We start from the raw sequence: 17,500 nt of genomic DNA, 5'->3' as shown, positions 1-17,500 counted from the left end.
GTATTCAGAACACAGAATAACATGTAACAAAAACAATTTGCAAACATGTTTACATTCCCATATAACAGTTAAGAACATCACCATTATTGTATTACGCATGCGCGGAAGTGTTTGTTCGACTAGGTGCTGCTGGCTTAATTACGCACGACTTAAGTAAAGAAGGAGTGCGTATCATACACAAGGTTTAGGTTTTCAGAGGTACAGCCCCCTAAAAATCCCCTGCGTATTATACTCAAGGGCGGACTATACTCGAAGATTTACGGTATATCTTTTTTTGTGTGTGGTCAGTGAAGGAAGGGCCAGCAGCTACATTGATTTAAGGTGTCCGAGACTGTAAGAGAGGAAAAGGTGGGGGGAAAACCCTCAACAGCTGGTAGTTTGCAACAGTAAGAAGCAGCACCAAGATAATGAGCGGTCCTCAGATTTACGACCCAGTCCAGATACTTGCAATTGAGTAGAACCTGCTAAAAAGATACAAGGATCAAGTGGTGACGCTAAACAAGACGATGGAATTTTTACTATTATATTGTTAAGATCATCCCTCATAGATCGTACATATGATCAATAGCATTCCACCTAGCTGATCAGTGTGGAAAATAGGATGTCCATTACCTTCTGATGCTCACAGAATTTTATTTTACTGGATTTCTCGGTCTTTCTCTTTAGATTGTATTTCTGTGTTGATATTGTTGTACATTATTCTTTTAACCTTTTTTCTTTTTACCATTTTGCAATGCTGTTCTGTAATAAGCCTTTATTAATCTCGTAAGAATACGTTGTCTTAACAAATATAAATATGTTTTCTGAAGCGCTGTGTATTATGCCAGTACTAAACATATTTTGCTTTTGAACGTGTTGGTCCTGTTACTAAAATTTATGTAACTTTTCTTTTTATTAAACAAAGAAGGTTGTTTTCAAAGAAATATAGTCTCAATGGCGTTCGAATCATGACCACGCGGTTTTTTTTTTAAAGGAAAAATATACTCTGGCTACATTATCCCATTTGTTCTTTTCTTTTTAAAATGATAGGGTGTGGTTTCAGGGAAATATTGCTGATACGCCTTGCTGATCGAGCGACCATATAAATGTTCTTACATGAGTTCAAGATCAATAGAATGCTGTTGTCGTTTAGCTAATATAGATTTAGAAGATCTATGTTCAAAAACGTTCCGACCATAACCACCACATCTTTTCACAGGAAATATGATCTGATGACCATATTTTCTAAATCGATATGGTGTAATCTGATGGCATTTGGCTGCTGCTTTTAGCTTATGAAGTAATGCAGAGATACTCTCTCGTCGACTCGAGTAGAAGCCACTTCATTAGCTCATGGTAAACGGCTATAATAAAAACAGGTTTACTTTACTGACCGGCGTTGTGCTCTGATGTATAGCTGCTAAAGCCGTTTAGCTTAACATCAAATAACCGAGACATGCAGCGTTATAAATTGGTACAAATGTAGCAGTACTTCTTTTTTTTTTTAATTGTAAATAATTACAGTCATTGTATGCTTCAAATATATTTACCTATTTTTCAATGCAAAGCTGAAATTTTTCTGCTGGAGCTGAGGATAAAAAATATCAGCGGGAAACCAATTCGTAATAGCATTTCTTTTGAATAACTATATTTAGCAGTTTCACAACGTTACATTGAATACGAGCGCGCGTATGTGTGTGCTTTCCTTGCAGTTGAGCTTGTGAGTTCGAAATAGGAGCGTATAGCTATCAAAGCTCTCATCATTAAAGGAGAGGACCTCATAGGATTGCGAGGAACAACCGAAAATCTGATAGTACGAAATGACATTTTACAACCGCCGTCGCTGCTGTCCCCACCGTCGCAATACTACTACTACTGCTGCTGCAGTTGGCGATGTTGTTCCGGCTGTGAGCACGTGTTTTATCAATTACTGCAAGGGAACATGAGCGCAGGATGGCCGGAGGATTTACTGTTTCAATTCGCAGTCATGTAAACAGGACCTGTGTAAAGTGGTAGTTGGTCCGACTTCCTGCTCTCTAAGTTTAAATATCGCCAAAGCCACCTTTTCCTTTTATCTTTGGTAAACTGAAGTTCCCGTCCAGAACGATGAATAGATGGAATTCATTGAATGTCGGATGAAAGGCCTTGCGATATTTATATCCTTCTGTTCTGAGTTCTTGAATGATAATGCTTTTATTCTGTTGCTCGGTTGAACACCAATAACCGATCTTTTGGTGTGTTTTTTTTTTTTTGGAATTCACTTTCCATAGCAAGCATTCGGTCCAGATCATCGGTTTACAGATAACTGGCAGAAACGTTAGCACGCCGGGTGAAATGCTTAGCGGTATTTCGTCTGCCGTTACGTTCCGAGTTCAAATTCCGCCGAGGTCGACTTTGCCTTTCATCCATTCGGGGTCGATAAATTAAGTACCAGTTACGCACTGGGGTCGATGTAATCGACTTAATACCTATGTCTATCCTTGTTTGTCCCCTCTGTGTTTAGCCCCTTGTGGGTAATAAAGAAATAGGTATTTCGTCTGCCGTTACGTTCCAAGTTCAAATTCCGCTGAGGTCGTCTTTGCCTTTCATCTATTCGGAGTCGATAAATTAAGTACCAGTTACGCACTGGGGTCGATGTAATCGACTTAATCCCTTTGTCCGTCCTTGTTTGTCCCCTCTGTGTTTAGCCCCTTGTGGGTAGTAAAAAAAAAAGGTTACAGATAACTTCTTTTCTGTAGCTGAAAAAACAATAAATGGGCACACCTGCCTTGCCTAACTAAAGGGTAGACAGAATCTGCAAGTTGAAGGGTTAGCATGGTCATAAATTTATCCCGCTGGTTCAACCAATGATTACATTAAGGTCTGCGGAATACACGGGTGCTTATATTATAATTCATTGGGTAGATAATTCTGTTGGCCGAACGAACATTCAGTAAATTAATTCCACGACGATCATGTGCTTTGCTGAATTGTTAGTGTTTAAATAAGGTGTATTGCTCCAGCTGAGTATCTGAGTACCAACTGAAATATTCTCAGCTCGCACCCCCATCATTGGTGCGCGTTTTGAATATACGATGTTTAGCTCTTAAAGCAATTTAGTTGCAATGTTCATGAGAGCGAAAATTAAATACTTGGATTTTTTTAGTTTCGTTTCTTCAGTTTCGAGTTAAAATGTCATAAATATCGATTTAGATTTATATTCTTGGAGTCTATAAAACAAGTAACACAACTACGCTAGTGTTTCGAATTTGCTTCTCCAATGAAGAGTTGCAATGACATTAGAACAAAAATTAAACGCTTGATAGTATTTAGTTTTGTCTCTTCGGCTTCCAGTTTAATTCGATGTAGGCTTTTATCTTTTATAATGTACTAGCAATATCGCCCGGCGTTGCTCGGGTTTGTAAGGGAAATAACTATATAAGCATTTTTAGAGATGTAAAGTATAATAGCCATCTCAATATGGCTAACCACAAAGGGGGGTGTTACTATAGCTTTTTACGTTCTGAGATTTAATAATAATTTTTTAGAGAATTACTTCCCTTATATATGCCAAAAATGCATTAAAAATGGAAAAAATTGATGGTAATTTTTTTTTTAATCGTAGACTCATCGTAGACGCGCGCTAATACCCAGAAGGGCTCGATATGAATCACGACTATAAGATACCCGGTTTTGGTTAAACTGCACCGCAAAATGTGGGAGTAGTTAGGAATCTAAATCGTAGGAGACAGACACTCACACAACTTCACTTTTATATATAAAGATAGAATATAAAATATGGTGGCGTTCCGACTTAGAGTGGCTATAGATGATTCGATCCCTTTTTTGTTTGTTTCAGTGCAGGTACCAATCGGATATGATTTCATATTAGATTATAGATTGGTTAATGACCCACTCTTGACGACATTGTACATGCAATTGGAACATAAGGTAAGTCGATTTGTTATTCACAGCCAAGGCTAAAATTAGTCTCAAACAATTCGGTGTCTAATTACTTGGTGATATGAGAAGTAAAGGCAAAGATGATCTCTCACCAAACCGGTATAAATTTCATTCACAATTGATGTCATATTTTAAAATTTCCTTGGCTACATTTTGCGTTTGGCAGTGACCAAAATATTTCACGAGCTTGTATCATAATAAAAAGATGTTTAAATATTTTCTTATGCTTTTGAATGAGTTTGGTTACCAAGTGCCTACTTCTTTAAATAAACATCACAACAATTGTAGAGAACTTGCTAAGGAGATACAGAATCCAGTAAAATATTCCAGTTTTTTTTTTGTGGTGGTGGTGGATATATTTGAAGACACAAAATTTTATGTAAACGCAAATACCTGAATATTTGTGAAAAGCTGTATGTTTACATACAAAACTAAAAAGCTTACATACACGTTGGTAACATTTAGTACGCTTAAGAAAGGCAAGCTGGCAGAATCGCTAAAGCTTTCAGACTAATGCTATGCGACATTTTTTCCGGTTCTTTGCATTCTGAGTTCAAATATCGCCAAGGACAACCTTCACCTTGTCTTATACTTGTCTAATACTGGGCTTAATATAGTCGACATGTGCCGCGTTACCAAATGTCAATCCTTGTGTTACTGTTAGAATCAAATACCTATGCTTTAGTGGGAGCGAATTCGAACATCGTTAGAGCGAGGAGCAAAATGCATTACCGTAAGTATTTAATTGTCTTTACATTCTGCGATCAAATCCTGTTGGTGTCGACAGCGTTTTTCATCCTTCCGTGGTTGATAAAACATGTCATGACAAGTGGTGATGTGGTGACCCCCTTCGGTCAGACACTGACCATGGGTTTGCACCTAGAGAGTTACCATCTGAGGCACAAGTCTGGGCAAGGTTGTTTTTTTTTATGGAAGACCAGCAGTCGCCCATGCATACCGGCCTCCCCTCTCCACGTCACCGATGTTGTCCAAGGGAAAAGCAAAGGGGCCGATACAGCTTGGCACCTGTGACGTCGCAACTCATTTCTACTGCTGAGTGAACTGGAGCAACGTGAAATAAAGTGTCTTGCTCAAGAACACAACACGCAGCCCGGTCCGGGATTCGAGCTCACAACCTCACGATCGTAAGCTCGACGCTCTAACCACTGAACCATGCGCCTTCATGACAAGTACTAGACATGATAAAAGCAACTCTTTTTTATCTTCCGTCAAAATTTGAAGTTGTATGTCTGTGTAACAATCAATAATACATCTTGGGTAATGGTTGGCAGAACTGACAGATCAATGAAAACAATGCCTAGAATATTTCATTTCATTACTGTACGTTCTGAGTTCATAACTTATAGACGTCGACTTTGATTTTCATCCTTCTAGGGTCTATAAGCTATATATCAGTCAAATCCCAGGTTAATTTTATCGATTATAGACTCCTTACATATTAGTGATTTTGTAACTTTGTACCAATGCTAAAAATCTATCTATCTATCTATCTATCTATCTATCTATCTATCTATCTATCTATCTATCTATCTATCTATCTTCTATCTATCTATCTATCTACCTATCTATCTATCTATCTATCTACCTATCTATCTATCTATCTATCTATCTACCTATCTATCTATCTATCTATCTATCTATCTATCTAATTCCCTTCAACCACTGCTCACTCCATCACCAACAAGTGAAAAAATAACGACGACAAGCAAACGAAATGCCGAAATTTGCGCTAATGCAGGACTAAATTACGCAGGCAATTTTCCACCCCTTGCTAGTTGCATAATCAGCAACCACAAACCTACAACCCACACCCCTGCCATCAACACCAACACCACCGGCAGTAACAACAATAACAAAACAACAACAAACTTCGCCGAGGCGATAAAAGAAAAGGTAACAAAAGTTTCGTTTACTACACAACAGATTGCAGAAACCTTATTACAAATCAAAACGGAAAAATACTCTTACACATACCTCAGCACATACTGAATGAGGAGAAAAAAAAGACAATTGTATATAAAATCACAAATAAAAAAACAAAAAGTCCAGAAAAGGCAAGCACAGACAAAGTCGAAAAGTGCTTACGCCCCATCTGGGATACAAGGATTGTGTGACTTGGGCGAACAAGTTCGCACACGTACAGGTGGTTTTTCAGAATGAAGAGTTGGCGAAGAAATTCTCAACGATAACCCTTCATTCTGATGAACTAACGTTGACACCGAGTTACCTCGGCCAGAAGGTGACGAAAGTCATTATCAGTGGTGTCCCCCAGTGACTACAACACTGTGGATTACATTCGCCTTAACATCCGAAATGGAGGACTTAACATCCTAGATATCGGTGTTTCGGAAAACAAGGACTGGCTGGGAAAGAGAATAGAGTTCCTCTTCCACATAAGTCAAGAGGACATAAATAAAATCCCCACCCACGTACATCTTGAGGATGGCCGCAAGTTATACGTAGTAGTCGAGGGCAGAAGGCCACGATGCTATACATGTGGCAGTGAGGCACACCTCAAAAAGGAGTGCAAATCTGCCGCAAAATTACAACAACAACAACAGCCACAGGAAAAATCACAAAAGCCAGGATTATTGCCCACACCACAATATGGACAGCTAGTCAAGAAGCTGTATGCGGAAATGCAGGAAAAACAACAAAGAACAAGCCACCCAACAAACAACACCAACACCAGCGCCAAGAACAGAATCATCACCACCAACAACAAATAAACCAATTCCAACACCAAGAATAACAACGAAGAAGACAAGCACCAAGGATGTAGGAGAGACAATAACCACAACAAACCCCCCGCAACACCCTCCCCCCCCTCGCACCACAACAATATCTACAACCGCACAAACACACCCACGCTTTACCCTTGCCCCCTGCTGATTCGTCAGACTTTTCATCTAACGATGAAAGTTCGACAGAATGGCAAATAGCCACAGGGGGTAAAAGAAAAAGATCAAGAAAAACCAAACAAGAAATCGCAACCAAAGCAGGGAGATACCTGAACCCTGAAAACTCCATACACACAAACAAACAAGCACCAACACCACAAAAACAATGCTATCAGCGATAGACACAAAAGACTCCAAACTAATGGAGTACATCACAGGATACAAAACATTTGTGAAGATGTCTTTAAAAATAGCAATCATCCACGCACTACACCACCCAAACACATCAAAATACTACACATCACACAAACACAAACACCACAAACTCAAAGCCCTCTTCCAAATGCTGTAGGGGGTTCCCAGAAATATCTGTCCCCAAAACTATATAGAAACCTCCTCGAAGACACATCAAAGAACGAGGAAGCCAAAACTTTCGACACAAGTAAGTAACTCTCTGTACTTTCATTTGTGTGTTTTAAAAGCACACACCCCAATAGAATCATGGTCAAGATTGGTTGTGTGAATGCGCGTGGCTTGGGGTCTCCTTGGAAACAAGGATACCTCCTAAATGACATCAAGTCACATGATTTGGGAATCATAGCCATAAGTGAGACCAGACTCCACGAGCCACGGGCCCTAAAGTCCATGTTTGGCGGACAGTTTAACATTTATTTCGCTCCCTGTCTGCCGAGGATGGGCGGTAGTGGCACCGCGGTACTTTTTCACAAGAGCCTGGATCTCGAAGTCAAGACGATATTCGTAGACCCGGAGGGTAGACTGATCGTTCTGGATGTTGACGGCAGCAATGGGTGCGCTTTTCGACTCGTATCAGTCTACGCACCGCCCTTAACAGGTCGGGCGGATTTCTTTCGACGTCTAGAAGTATTCTTGGGAACGTCTCGTCCTTTACTCTTAGTGGGGGATTGGAATGCTACCTTGGACACGCATGTAGACTACGTGGGTAGAGACAGAAACAGAAGGGGATGCAAATGCCTCAGAGACCTGCTCAGACGATTCCAACTGTCTGACAGGTACCGACTCGACCACCCAAATGCACCAACGTGGACATGGAGCAACCGCAGTGGGTCGTCGAGATCGTATCTAGATAGGATACTGTGTAGGACAGTAGACAAGGATAACTTAGGATGTCCACAATTCCACACAGTCAGCTACACGGATCACAAATTGGTGACGTGTACGCTAGACTTAGATAAGGCACATAGACAGGGTCCTGGGTACTGGAAACTGAACGCATCATTCCCGTCCAGACAAGTTTTCAGAGACCGGATTAGCACACTAGTAAAGAGGGCTTTGACGGGAGCCATCATCATCACAACAAATGGTGGTTTGCCCTCAAGAGAGCAGTAAAAGCAGAAGCGATTAGGTACAGCAAAGCACTAGCCATAGATAGAAATAGAGTAGAGGGTGAGCTAGTTAAGAAGCTAGAAGAGGCAATTAGAAGCGGCATCGCATCCGACGTTTTGGCGGCGAGGTTGGCCCTCGACCAACACTTCAACGCCAAACACGAAGGATGTGCTGTCAGAGCTAGGATGCGTGCTCTAAGGAACGAAGGTGTTGGAGCCGCGAGAGAGGCCCGGGTGGCAGAGGCGCAACAGGGCAACAAAGCCACCATTCGGTCACTGGTAGATGAACAGGGGCGCGAATTGCTCGAGCCAAGTAAAATGTGTGAGGCCTTTCAGCAGCATTTTGCCCGACTGTTCGGGACGAGTGGAGGGCAAGAACGTAGGGTAGACTTCAGTGCCTACCTACATAGCCTGCCACGACTCTCGACAAGAAAGGCAGGGTGCTGCGAAGGTGCCATCACGGCGGCGGAAGTGCGGGAAGCGATGGCAGAATGCTCGAGGGACAAATCACCGGGTTTGGATGGTCTACCCTACGAATTTTACTATTGTATGCCAGACTTGTTTGGAGACGTCTTGGCAGCGGTATACTGCAACTGGCAGCAAAACGGGAGCATACCCGGTTTTGTGAGTCGAGGAGCTGTAACTCTGCTGAAGAAAGATCCAAACAAGGGAAACATTATAGATAACTTTAGGCCAATCACTCTGCTCAATGCAGACCTGAAAATTTTGACAAAGGTGTTAGCCAAGAGGTTGGCGCTTGTCATGGAGAAACTGGTCGACAACGCACAAACGTGCGCCGTGCCGGGCCGGAGCATCCATGACAACCTCCATCTGATGCGCTACATCATAGACAGGGTAGTTAACGAACCTGGCATGGGTGGGGCCCTGATCAACTTGGATCAATCGAAAGCCTTTGATAGGGTAGACCATCGATACTTGGAGGCAGTCCTGAGAGCGGCTGGTTTCGGTCCCGTCTTCCGCGGCTGGATAGCTGCCTTGTACAGAGGCATCCGTTCGGTAATTCGCGTAAATGGACATCTATCGAGACCCTTCGACATTGCACGTTCGGTCCGTCAGGGATGCCCCCTCTCGGCGCTTCTATACGTATTGACTCTTGAGCCACTACTGCGGAAGCTGGCGACTCTGAGGGGCATCCCGCGAGAATTAGGATGCGGGACGAGCGTGTCTGCATACGCGGACGACGTCACCGTCATAGTGTCAAGCCACGAGCACATCGAGCGGGTCGGCGAGACACTGAAAGACTACGAAGCGGTGACAGGAGCAAAAATCAACCGGGAAAAGTCAGTGGGCTTGCGGCTCGGCACCTGGAGAAGCAAGCCCATGCCGTCCACCAGTACCTCTCCGTCGTGGGACGCTGGACAGACGGCCCGGTTGAGTTGCTCGGGGTCTGGTTCGGTCCGGACCTCCAAATGGAGAAGAACTGGAACGAGATAACGAGTAGGGTGGTCACTCTCGCCCAGCAATGGGCCGAGAGGAAACTGTCCCTAAAAGGTCGGGCGGAGGTGGTGAACGCGTACATCGCGTCCATCATCTACTACCCCTGACCGTCGTACCTTGTCCCGACCCTACCATCACCAAACTAGAACGCATCCTCTTCCGCTTCTTGTGGAAAGGATGCGTCCCGATGGTCAGGCGATCCATTTGCTGTCAACACCCGTTAAAAGGAGGGCTGGGCATGCCGTGGTTGATGATGCGCAGACACGCGCTGAGACTGCGACATCTCCGGCTCTATGTAGACGACGGTGAACAGTGTGGTCGCCGTTTGTGAGGCACGCATTCCCGCAACTCGTCTCCATGACCGAACTACAGTCGTGGATCAAAAAGAGGCCGAAGAAGGGCGAATGGCACCGCGAGTGTCGCGTTGCTCTCAAGCAACTCTGCCGTCCCGGGTCGACCTTGAGTGACTTCAACACAACCAAAGCATTCTATAGGGGATTAGTGGAGGGGAGGTACGACGACGAGCTCGGGGCGAACCTGGACGTCGACGAGGAGTACCTGACCCGCCTGTTCAGGACGACTTTCGGGCCAGGGCCCATGGACAACTTCCAGAGATCCCTGGCCTGGCGGTGCTACCGAGAAGCGCTACCCGTTCGGGATAAGCTCTATAGGCATGGCTCGAGAAACACGGGGCCGACCTGCCCGAGATGCGGGCAGAGCGACGAAACCGCTCTGCACGCAATCGTGCAGTGTCCAGCAATTTCCCACCTGTGGGCTTATGTCGAACGACTGCTGTCACGTGTGGGACGTGTCGGTTTATCAGCCGAGTCTATCGTTAATATCGTCACGCCTCCTTCCTTCAAACGGGAAGGAAGAGCTATTTTTATCATACTTGTGGCTATGGCGAAAGAATGTATCTGGTGGACGCGTCTGAAAGGATTAGAGACAAACACTTTCCTCTCTGGTAAATCTCTCATCAACTTCAAGTATCACTTGAAGAAAAAAGTGAGAGTAGAGAGGCAAGTTTTGTCTAGTGAATGTTTTAAAAAAAGATGGGTGAATGTAGCAAGGATGGCACGTATGAATGACGAAGCCACCTTGACTATGATTCTATGAACCGTAAAAATTAATACAGAGAGTTGCTTATTTGCAAAAAAAAAAAAAAAAAAATATAACATGTGACTTCATTGACCGAGGTTACCGTGGTCTTTTCCGTAGGCTTTTCTTTCCACGGGTAAACCTCACCTGTCCTCCCCTTTACACTTCATATTGACATTTCTGTGATAACGATCCCTATTGATCAATTTTTTTCCACTCCCCCTTTTTTTTTAACCCCCCCTTTTTTTGTCCTCTTTCTCTCCTTTTACGATCCCTTTTGATCGACCCCCCCCTTTTTATTTATTTTATTTTATTTTTTTTATTTTTTTTTTATTTTTTTATTTTTTAAACCTTCAAAAGAAAAGCTCTACCTTGTAATTTGTTCTATCTGTGTGCAGCCCTGTGTGGCTAATAAAGTAACATATCTATCTATTTATCTGTCTATGTATCTATCTATCTGTGTATGTATGTATGTATGTATGTATGTATGTATCTATCTATCTATCTATCTATCTTTGTCTGTCTGTCTGTCTGTCTGTCTGTCTATCTATCTATCTATCTATCTATCTATCTATCTATCTATCTATCTGTCTATGTATCTATCTATCTGTGTATGTATGTATGTATGTATGTATGTATGTATGTATCTATCTATCTATCTATCTATCTATCTATCTATCTATCTATCTATCTATCTATCTATCTATCTGTCTGTCTTCTGTCTATCTATCTATCTATCTATCTATCTATCTATCTATCTATCTATCTCTTTCTAAGAAGCCATGGTTACACCTATCATCATGATATACATTTGTTCTATTATATCTACTGTATCTATTTACTTTTTCGATCATATTACTTCTTTCCTATTTTTCAGGCGAAAATTTCATGGTTCAACGATAATGACTTGATACCATTTCATCCAGGCCATCTCCCTTACGTCAGTGATAACGGCAAGATGATATACGTAGTCATCTCAAACTATGTAGTAGATTCTTGGTCATTTGCAGCTCATAAACATCACGTACTTCAATATGTCTTTTCCTCTAAACACGTATGTATGTCTTAAAATATAATACTATCCACTAAATACCTATCTTTTCTCCCTTAAAGAAACATGCCTATCTTATCAAAGCAAAGTATTGCCTACCGAGCATCCCTATTTTCTCTCCGAAACGCATATCTCTACTTTGGCAATACATACTTATTTCCTCGAAACAACTTGTTTTCCCAACCAACCACTTATGCCAGTCTTATTAAAAGAAAACAAAGTCCATTAAACACATAATTTTCTTTACTAAACAGTTCTATATCTTCTCTACTAAACATATATGCATAAATTACTAGAACACAGTATTTTTCATTTAACACCTATGCTTTTTATCGTATCAAAACACATTCTATACCCACTCTACAAAACTTCCCAAACACTTTTAAATAGCATTGTTTAAACAAACATATACGTTTCTCCTATCAATATATAGATTATATTGTAACAATTTATAACTTTACATACTGTAGTGAGGAGAGACAATAATTAACTTAATGATCAATTCTGATCAAGAAATGCAGAGGAGACAACCATGAAATTATAATCAATTAAAATTAATGAAAAATAAAATGTTGGTAATGCAGCTGTGAAGCTAAGTCTTCTCATATCTATTTCTTTACTACCCACAAGGGGCTAAACATAGAGGGAAGAACAAGGGCAGACAAACGGATTAAGTCGATTATATCGACCCCAGTGCGTAACTGGTACTTAATTTATCGACCCCGAAAGGATGAAAGGCAAAGTCGACCTCGGCGGAATTTGAACTCAGAACGTAGCGGCAGACGAAATACGGCTACGCATTTCGCCCGGTTTGCTAACGTTTCTGCCAGCTCGCCGCCTTCTCATATCACTGCAGTAACAACTTTGGAATGTTACAGCCTTGTTAGAGCTGCTCAGAGAATCATTGACTTTGCCACGAAAAGGCATAGTAACATATGCAACAGAAAATCATTCAGTTCCTTGATAGCAAATGTATGAGAACATTCTTAGACAATGTACAATGCATTGGGAATATTTTCACATTCTAAAATCCGAATACTGTAATGGAATATAATACCATTCTTAGTTAAGCCGTTAGAAGGAGCTCTTTAAAAAGAAGTCAAGCTAAATAGAAATTCTTCCTCAATCTGTGACAAAAAATATGGCATTTTCCGTTCTAGTAATTGATACCTTAAAAACTGCCTATGCTAAAATCACAATATAAACATACATGTCTGCAAATTATGTATACCTGTATTATTTTAATGGGCATAGTCTGTACAGAGTCAGTCCCACTCTTACGTCCTTCAAACTTGTATCGGTCTGGTTTGGAAGCACTCCGTCGGTTACGACGACGAGGGTTCCGGTTGATCCGAATCAACGGAACAGCCTGCTCGTGAAATTAACGTGTAAGTGGCCGAGCACTCCACAGACACGTGTACCCTTAACGTAGTTCTCGGGGGATATTCAGCGTGACACAGAGAGTGACAAGGCCGGCCCTTTGAAATACAGGTACAACAGAAACAGGAAGTAAGAGTGAGAGAAAGTTGTGGTGAAAGAGTACAGCAGGGATCGCCACCATCCCCTGCCGGAGCCTCGTGGAGCTTTAGGTGTTTTCGCTCAATAAACACTCACAACGCCCGGTCTGGGAATCGAAACCGCGATCCTACGACCGCGAGTCCGCTGCCCTAACCACTGGGCCATTGCGCCTCCGGTCTGGTATAACAAGTGCCAGGAGCTCCTTCTCTTAAAGGGGCAAGTAAAGAACTGCAGAGCTTCATCTGCTCTGGGTCCGTTTAGGTGTCTGTGAGTGACCTTCCGGAGGCAATTCTATTACAAGGTAGTTAACCCATAACTGGGACCCAGACAATTGCCATTTCCCTGGGTCAGACGAAACCTGAGACGACAACCACCACCACTACCACCACTCCAACCACCATCACTAAAACCGCAACCACACCACCACCACCACTACCATCAACATCCCCACGAAAGCCCCGACTATCTTCATCACCATATTATGACCATCATCAATACCATCACAACTGCCACTGCCACTACCACTACCATCACAGCTACCACTATGATCACGAAAATCCACCACCACCACCACCGACACAATCGTCACCATCACCACTCCATGAACGCCAACACGATCCCCTTCCTCCTCATTATCATCATCAACATCATCATCATCATCATCACCACCACCACCATTATGAGCTCAGTTTACCTGTTCAGTAATGTCACAATAAGCATTTCATGTACCCTTACAAACAAACCGCCTCCAGCATGTCGACACGTCCTGCGGACGTAGGCCCTTAGCTGACTAGCAGTCTTATTCTTTTGCGATTCCCTTTTTCTATACAGCAACAACAATTTGTAAGCTATCATGTGATCTAGTCCCCTCCCTTCTGGCGACAGTTTGACTGTATCTTACATGAGGTGGATATCTTGTAAGTCTTATATGTGTATACATGTAGCGAATATGTGTATGCACATACATACGCACACAGACGAAAACATACTCGTACACTCATATGTATGTTTGTGTCTAGGCACACACGCACATATATATATGTGTGTATATATATATATATATATAGATATATATATATATATATATATATATATATACATATATATATATACACACACATATATATATATATATATATATATATATACATACATATCATATGTATGTATGTGTATATATATATATATATATGTATGCATAAGGACACACGGACACACACACGAATATGTATGTTTGCATGTGTGCATGTTTGTGTTTTCCGCTCTCCGCTTGACATGTGGTGGTTTGTTTACGTCCCCGTAAGTTAATGGGTCAATCAAAAAGTGACCGATAAAATAAGCACCGGACTCAAAATAATAGTGTCGATTTGATCAACTAACAATTCTTCAAGGTAATTCCTCAGCATGGGCGCAGTCCAGTGACTGAAACATGTAAAAGGGAAGAATAAAATGTGCATGGCTTCTATTAATAAATTAAATGTAGTTGAAGATACAGTTTTTTTTTAAAACATTCGTTGTGAAGCGTAAACATGTAAATATATCTAGGTATTACCTTAACACAATCGGAGATTGATTTATTTTTCTCTGTACTGAAGAGTATATGAAGATATATTTACGTCTGTTTACGTTTCATGGTAAAAATTTTGAAATCAGAATTAACAATGTTAAATATATTTTAGATTTTCTAATAAGAAGTATATCTCTGAATCATAACCTGCATTTCATGGTCTTAATTGCAGTTTCAGGTGGAAGAATATATTTTATAATCGTAAGCTAAAATTTCCAGAACCGTCGACCAAGCTATATGGCAGAAAAACTTGCACACATAATTTGAAGTTGATTACATCAATCATAACTAGATAGCCAATGCTCAGTTGTTGAGCCATATTACCTTTTATGGAAACACATTAACTATTGTGGCAGTACGGTAGAAAGTAGTCTTGAGTGGGGAAAATCTGAGAGCGATCTTTCAATACTCAGCAGGAGTCTCGCTATATCATCAAATGAAATTATAATAAGGAAACCGCGTAAAGATGATACCTAATATGTGTGAGAGTGTGTATAAGTATGCATACGAAAATTCTTGAGCATTCGCTCACAGCCACAAACGTAAGGTTTTGAAGGATAGTAAAATTGATGAAACTTCATGCAATATTTAAATTTTATTTAATATTTTTCTTTTACAAATTTCCTATTATGCTTTAAATATCCAATGAAAGACATACACGTTTTTTAGTTTTGCCTTAGTACAAGGCCGTCATAGTTCTCTGACGTAGTTAGTAACTAGCTCAAAAATTGCTTCGAAAATTGAATTTTTTTCTAGACGACCAACAATGAGTCCAGTGATATAGAATTTTCAAAAATTCAGATTTGCATATGCATACAATTGCGTGTGACATTTCATAATTAAAAAGCTTACACACACACACATACACACACAAGCACACACACACACACACACGCACACACACACACACACACACACACACACACACACACACACACATATATATATATATATATATATATAACGTCAAGTTACATGTTAAATGTCTTTGTTGAATGGTTTTTCATCTTCGTACATACTAGAGGGAAAATGCACTGGTTTTGTTAAGAAAGGTGAAAGAGAAAAAAAAGAGATTGATCCGATAGATATATACATAGGTAGGTGATTGAGAGAGAGAGAGAGAGAGAGAGAGAGAGAGAGAGAGAGAGAGAGTTGAGAAGTGGGTTGGAGAGGAAAGAAAAATACAGAGTGAGTAAAAGAGTATATGTTAAAAGGTAGGGGAAGAAATATCAATATGGTATCAAAATACTTGTGTTTGGGAAGACGTTGCTAACTGAAGCGAACAGATGCAGACAGATTTTGACCAAGACAGAAGAAAAGCAAACCCGGAGTTACAGTAGCAGACACATGCCCAAGATTCTGTGCACTCGGATTTAACCTGGAACTGTATCGTTACGCATTGAATCCAATTATTACACAAGCCAAGCTTGTGCTAATTTATATATTTCCTGTATTTGTCTCCCTTTCGCGTGTATAACTGTACATGAAAGAGTGTATGTGTGTGTGTATGTGTGTGTGTGTGTGATAAGCTTGTTATATGCCAAGATGTTTTAATTATTCATTTAAGACAAAAGAGGGACAACAGACAGGCTGAAGGTCGATCTCTGTATCTATCGCCTTCAGGCCCCTAAGTTTCCGACTGAACCAATAATAGTTTGTGTTTTGACGCTTTCATTGAGCTCGTCACTCGCTGTCAGTGCCAATTTAGTGTACATCATATTTACCATTTCTGTTAAAATCTACTTCAAAACTTGTTATAATTATAATGGAGATGGTGTGGCACTCCGTCGGCTACGGCGATACGGGTTCCAGTTGATCCGATTAATGGAACAACCTGCTCGTGAGACTAGCGTGTAAGTGGCTGAGTACTCCACTGACATGTGTACCCTTAATGTAGTTCTCGAGGAGATTCAGCGTGACACAGAATGTGATAAGGGTGGCCCTTTGAAATACAGGTACTACTCATTTTTGCAACGCGGACTAAAGCGTCTTGCCAAGGGCACAACGCACCACCAGGTATTGAACTCATGACTTCATGATCGTGAGCTGAATACCCTAGCCACTCAGCCACGCGCCTTCAGTACAATAATAATGCAAACTTATTAAAAGCGATTCAAATGTATTCTTTCATCATTCAGCTGCCGGCAGCACAAAGCGAACTCTTGATGACGACATGCTCAGAAGAGACAATTTGCATAGGAAAACTCATTCCACAGGTTTGGAAACAGTTCTTTTTGTTGTTTTTATATTTGTTTTTCATTTGTTAAATTACTGAATATTTCTTTCGGTAAAGTACAAGTGTACAACTTTTTTTATGAGTGGGGCCACACTTAATTAAATTGATTCCAGTATTCAAGGAATGCTTATTTGATCCACCTTAACCCCCGTGGTGAACAGAAATTAGTGGAATTAAAATTTTGATTTCTAACCAATGTTCAAGACACTAATTTTGGGTAAGAGTATATTTGATGTAGTTTAGTTTTAATATCATTTAAAGCACGTTGCGGCAAGATTTTTATGAACACATTTCCTTCGCAAGGCGGGGGTGCTAGTATTTATAAAATGTATATATTTAAATTAAATCTTGCCATGAAGTTTAGAT

The 17,500-nt window shown here is 41.1% G+C and overlaps 1 protein-coding gene across 1 annotated transcript in view; it reads left to right on the top strand.

Moving 5' to 3' along the window:
• LOC115212271 (bactericidal permeability-increasing protein-like) overlaps positions 1-17,500 on the top strand; it is an 85,483-nt gene that overhangs the window by 52,769 nt on the left and 15,214 nt on the right. The window contains exons 7-9 of the mRNA XM_036503150.1: positions 3,818-3,909; positions 11,640-11,816; positions 17,037-17,125. Of these exons, the coding sequence (XP_036359043.1) occupies positions 3,818-3,909; positions 11,640-11,816; positions 17,037-17,125 (358 nt within the window). The remainder of the gene's footprint in view (positions 1-3,817; positions 3,910-11,639; positions 11,817-17,036; positions 17,126-17,500) is intronic.

The sequence above is a fragment of the Octopus sinensis genome, linkage group LG5 (assembly GCF_006345805.1).
Source record: "Octopus sinensis linkage group LG5, ASM634580v1, whole genome shotgun sequence".
Classification (NCBI taxonomy): Eukaryota; Metazoa; Mollusca; class Cephalopoda; order Octopoda; family Octopodidae; genus Octopus; species Octopus sinensis.
Note: the sequence above shows the minus strand (reverse complement) of the source record. Positions and strands in the feature narration are given on the sequence as shown.